Consider the following 5,915-nt stretch of genomic DNA (forward strand, 5'->3'; position numbering starts at 1 on the left):
CGCGCGAAAAAATGACAGCTCCGAGCTGTCATTTTGCATGTGGCTGCACGCTCATTCGTGGATCTTTATGTATTAAAATTTCGTTAAATATTGCGAATCTCGCAAAATGATAAAGGACTTTTCGACTCAGAATAATCTCTTCTATCTACACACGAGCGGTTATACGATCATTATCAGACACCCTGTATGTATATGTGTATATATGTAGATATACAGGGTGTCCCGTAATTGCCGTCTCACTGCTTGTAGGCAGGTAGAAGGAGGTTATTCTAAGACAAAAAGTCCTATACCATTTTGCTAGATTCGCAATAGTTACCGAGATCTTAATTAACAAAAATCCACAAATAAGCGTGCATCGGGCTGTCTTACGCGCGTAGGACAGCCCAGCGCGCTTTGCACGATTACATTTTAATATGTATATGTTATAGTATATGCTGTTATATTAGCTCCTCCCATATGTTGCTACGGGTAACACTGTAAACGCGCCGGACTGTCTTACGCGCGTAAGACAGCCCGATGCATGCTTATTCGCTGATCTTTGTTAATTAAGATCTCGGTAACTATTGCGAATCTAGCAAAATAGTATAGAACTTATCGGCTCAGTGTTACTTCTTCTATCTGTCAACGAAAGATGGGTAATTATTAAGTATAGGGGATTAAGATCCGATAACCGTGATTTTGATGTGTTGTAAAGGGCACTCTCCTGAGTAGTGTTTAAGAGGTTTTAGGCGGCGCTCATTTTTTATACAAAAGTTATGAACAAAAAAAGTTTCATCAATAAACTATCGTTTTTCGTCACCGTGTACATTTTTTGTGTGTTTTAAACATGTAGGCAAGGGGGCTGCGCCCCCCTGTCTACACGCTTCCAACAAAGAAATGAAAACAAATCGTCAATCTACCTAGTATCAAAAATCAATTCTAGTATCAAAATTATACATTCGGGACGAATACGAACAAAGAAATGAAAACAAAACAGAAAGTTTCAAGATATGCTACATATACACACATTGATGGCAACATGAACATTACTCATTTCCTTCTGAAATGTACACAGTGTCGAGAAACGAGAGTTTAGTCATCAAACTTTTTGGTTCATAACTTTTTTGGTTCATAACTCTTTTATAAAAAATGAGCGCCGCCTAAAACCTCTTGAACACTACTCAGGAGAGTGCACTTTACAACATATATCAAAATCAAGGTCATCGGACTTTATTCCCTATATTCAATAATTACCCAAAACATGATAAGGGAAGGTGCAGATGGAAAGACGTAGCCCCTCCCCTGCAGGGGGCGTAGCCACCCCTGCCTACATGCTTACAACCATAGACGTATAATGTATAGACTGCGCGTTTCCTACCTTTGCCATGGTAAGAAAATGTCTTCAACGTTGAGAGAGACAGCTGGTGTTGAACAGTAGCCTCATCTTTGTCTAGCGAAGTAGTGGGGGAAAAAAAGTCTTCGCTGATTGATGGAATAGTAGTGGAAAAATGGGGATAGAAAAATATTGGAGGTGAAGAAGAGTGAAAGAGATTAAGGGGTGATGGCAGGTTAGGTGATATGAAACAGTAGGCCCTGATCCCACCACAGACATTGTTAGACAGAGAAAGAGTTACTGTTCAAAGTATGTTGTCTCTGTCAACCATAAAGACGTCTTTTCAGCCAAACGCGCAGTTTATATATTTTACGTCTATGCTTACAACACGAACAAAATGTACGAAGAACCGGCCCAGTAGTCTCGCGGCCTGAGTACAAGGGCTGCAAACCTGAAGGTCCCGAGTTCGAATCCGCTCACCACCTAAAGGATTTTTTTCGGGCCGGTCCCTTTCAACCGAGTTTATCGGTTGATTGGCGAACTGAATCGGGCCTCCAAAAATTAATTCGGGTGTAATCCCGAATTAATTTCCCTTCCACAAGGCAATCGTAGTCATACCATCTTGAGCACAAGCCCGANATCGGGCCTCCAAAAATTAATTCGGGTGTAATCCCGAATTAATTTCCCTTCCACAAGGCAATCGTAGTCATACCATCTTGAGCACAAGCCCGACATAGATGGGCACGCCCACTGTGAAAGACGGCCGTGTATCGCGTGGTAGTAGGTAAAAACTGCAAATCCCCCCCCCACCCCACATTCGTTCTGAGAATGTATATCGATAGACTGGCGTTTGCTCCTCTCTCGCAGGGGCGTGAGCCATACAAGCAAAGAAAAGAAGAAGAACAAAATGTACGTGAGACCAAAAAATAAGAATTCATTCATGAAACTTTTTTCCCTTGTAACTTTTTAACAAACAATGACCCCCGCCTAAAACCTTCATATTATTACTCGGGACAATGATCTTGACAACATATGTACAAATTATTCAAATCGGAGGTGGCTCCTCTAATCTGCATAATTACCGAAATTACACCTCTAAATTGTTTTCGACGGTCATTTTTCTGATCATATTTTTCAAGAATAGTTTTTTAATAAAAAATGAACGCCGCGTAAAATCTCTTGAATACTACTCAAGAGAGTGCCCTTTACAACATATATCAAAATCAAGGTCATCGGACCTTTTAATACCCTATACTCAATAATTACCTTTCTTTCTTCTGTCAACGCGTTCGCATATGTATGCCATCTCGTAACAGGCATACGAACATGCACAACACACGACGATGATGAAAAAACGTGAATTTCTCAATCAAAAACTTTACTCGTCGCATATCCTTACAAATCAGGAACAAATAAAAAATCATAAGAATACTTTGTTTTTAAATGTTTTATTTTGAATCGATTAAGATCAAAACGAAGTTGATCGGTTCAGTTGTTACTTAAATATTGCCTTGAGAAAATCTCTTCACTTCTAAATTGCATGAATCTGGCGTATAAGAAGCACAGTGTGTTCGCGCAGTTTGTTGTACGTAAACTTAGCGAGGCACTAACTGTGCCTCTTGATATAACTAGAAACAATTTTACTTTTTTTGCCAAAATGTAGGCAAGTACATTTCTTATGATGAATAATGTGTAATAATATTAGTATGTTTTCCAATAAAACTGCACTTCTACTTTTTTTTTATAAGCTTCAAAATTCTTTTCTCTAAACATACTCAAGATATTCTATATGTCTCTATAATTAAATACAGTTTGGTTTAATTTATACTGCTACTTTTGTATATAAATTGAAAATATATTACGTGGTAACAGTCTATAAACTGGTTTTTCGTTTTTTCTTGTAGTTTTCTATTCTATGTCATTTTTTAGCATATTCTGTTTTGTTTTGAATGCATTTTTTATTCTACTCATTTATTGCACCGTAGAAAGAATAATAAGAAATGTTACTAATTACAAAAAATATTCTCTTAATTAGTCTCTCTCCAAAGAAAAAGTTACACTTAATAATTTATATTTTAATAATGTTTTTTTATCAAATGTATTTTAAAATCTAATTTATGTATTACCATAATAAAGCACACAACATAGTATATTTAATTATACTTTATAATCTTGCAAATCGTACAACAAGAGAAACAAATACTTTTACCAGTGCAATGATATATATGTAGATGAATATTGCGTCGTCACGAAAACTCAAACTTTATAATGTACTTTTCATACAATCATGTACCAACCAAGCAGAAAACTACTAAAAATAAAGATTCCTTTGAATATTTGATGCATCCAGTACAATCTGCAATACATGATTTGTTCTTAAGATGAGTTGAACATAGATCTTAGCTTAAGAACAAACATTAAGGCACATTACCTTTTACGTTTAATACGAGCACTTTCCAAAGTGCTATCATTCTGTTTTAGGAGATCCAAACGTATGCTTTTGCACAAATTGTGAAAATAAGTTTCCCAATCAAAATTTTTCATGTTAAAGTTAAACAATTGTTGATCTTGNGTACTTAAGCGATTCCACATCAGCTGAATGTTGCGGTTACTACAAATCCAGTCGTTAAGGGTAAAAGGACTGAGCATTTTCATTACTGTATGGATCTTTTGATATAGTTTTAACATTCTGAAAAACATAAAGAAATACAGTTTTGATAGAAACTTATATTCATGAGAGATAATCCAAAAAAAAGTAACAGATTTATATTGTTTTACAATACCTTGGTCGACGACCTGTGACTATNCTTAATATATTTAATAATATTGCCGGAAGTAAATGGCAAACCAAAATATAAATTTGATATATAATTTTCTGCGATATTAAAAGAGTCATCGGTTCCCATAGTATATCATTCGAGGGATATATAGTACTTGATGTTGTTATACCCTTACAAAACTTACGCCACGTGATGCCATCAATAGATATAATAGAGTTATAGATTTTTACCTCAGAATTGCTTTTGTATTCTCTAAAAGTATAAACATTTCTATATTATTTGTTTCAATATTAATTGAATTATCTAAAAACATTACGGAATTGTGTCCAAAATTAAAATCACATCGATATCATATTTCATTTGTGTATTGTGACACATAAGTCAACACTATTGAAATTATTTCTTGTAATAGAGTAAGGGGCCCAAATTACGTCACTGCGCCTAATTCCGTCTCTCGGCTGATCTCAGCTATTAATTAAGTACTGTTATGTGCTAGAAATTATTGAAATTAGTAGAACGCACGCATACAATCTTGTTATCACGTTATGAGCGTAATCGTTGTTGTTGTCGCAAGTTTATAACGTGTGGATGATTTGCAAGCAGCATACTGTAATGCAGGCTTCGGTGTGCGCCTTGTTTTTTATGTAAANAAATATGTTTTTTTATTTGCAATTTTGTGCAGATGTAATATATAACTTCTATTTTAACGTTACAAANTGATAATCTTATTGTGTCACAAGTAAAATGATTAAATAAAAATGTAAAATGTAACTCTGTTCCAAATTTCGTCCCCAGTATCTCAGCTATGTCATCTACTGAAACTATTACTGCGTTACGGGTGTAATTGTTGTTCAGAAATAAATAAAATGTTCTGATTGCTTCAAGTGGTATCACAAAATGTGTGCTTTAAGCTTTTATTTTATAATATATATTTTATAATATTAATAAAAATAATAATCAAAACTTAATTTTTTCTTTTCTTTATTGAACAAAGCAGTTTTTAGTGACTTCTGCGTACTCTTATAACTATATACAAACTATGTATTTTACTTAAGCTTTTTATTTTTCGCACGTAAAATCATTTTTTTGTAGATAATAGTGCTTCTGGGAGAAACATTTTACTAGATTATATTGACAGTTTCAATTGTTTTCTAAATAAATCGAGGAGCGACGAAATTAGGAACACTTTTTTGGAAACGACAAAACTGTATGCTCTCACATTTTAATTTTTTTTTCTTGTTGTATAAAAGTTTTAGTAAAAAGAATTATGGGATTTATACTAAAAGGTTTGAGTTACGCATATGAATTTTTGTAAGTCGGGCTATTAATTATAGTCTGAATAAGAAACAAAAAACTTAAGGAGGACGAACTTTGGGCCTCTTACCTTATATATATTATAATAGAGCTTTGTACGCGTCTAAAGGATTTTCTCTTACATTTTGTTGTGTTATAGCACATTCTCTTTATTTTCATGACGTCGAAATCTATAAATTCATTATTTTTACACTTTTTTTTTCATTCTTTATTTTTCTATTTTTTGACAAGAGTTTTGAGCAAAACGGTATTGAAAGTGCGAAACTACGTAGTAGCTTTGACTAACGTAGGAATGGTTGCAAAAATAGAGTAACAAAATGATAGACAAATACGTAACTAAATACGTACTAAAAGAATCATTATCCGCAAGAATAAAAAGGATTGTAAAAATATCGAGCGTAAATATTACGAGAATTTGCTGTATACCTAAAGTGATTATGAACGTCCCATGCACTTGCGATTAGAGCATTTACGGTAATATCAACGGGCACTAATTGTGCTCGTGCGTT

At 34.2% G+C, this 5,915-nt stretch overlaps 1 protein-coding gene across 1 annotated transcript; it reads right to left on the reverse strand.

Moving 5' to 3' along the window:
* Positions 1-3,458: 3,458 nt before the first annotated feature.
* Positions 3,459-5,909, reverse strand: LOC109861366 (fatty acyl-CoA reductase 1-like). The gene is made up of 4 exons (XM_020440991.1): positions 5,833-5,909; positions 4,096-4,344; positions 3,744-4,001; positions 3,459-3,668 (listed from the first exon to the last, which is right to left on the reverse strand). The coding sequence occupies exons 2-4, from the start codon at positions 4,206-4,208 to the stop codon at positions 3,590-3,592; spliced, it is 450 nt and encodes a 149-aa protein (XP_020296580.1). The 5' UTR covers positions 4,209-4,344; positions 5,833-5,909; the 3' UTR covers positions 3,459-3,589.
* Between the last annotated feature and the right edge of the window lie 6 nt (positions 5,910-5,915).

Source organism: Pseudomyrmex gracilis, unplaced genomic scaffold, assembly GCF_002006095.1.
Source record: "Pseudomyrmex gracilis isolate BER0280 unplaced genomic scaffold, ASM200609v1 scaffold_707, whole genome shotgun sequence".
NCBI lineage: Eukaryota > Metazoa > Arthropoda > Insecta > Hymenoptera > Formicidae > Pseudomyrmex > Pseudomyrmex gracilis.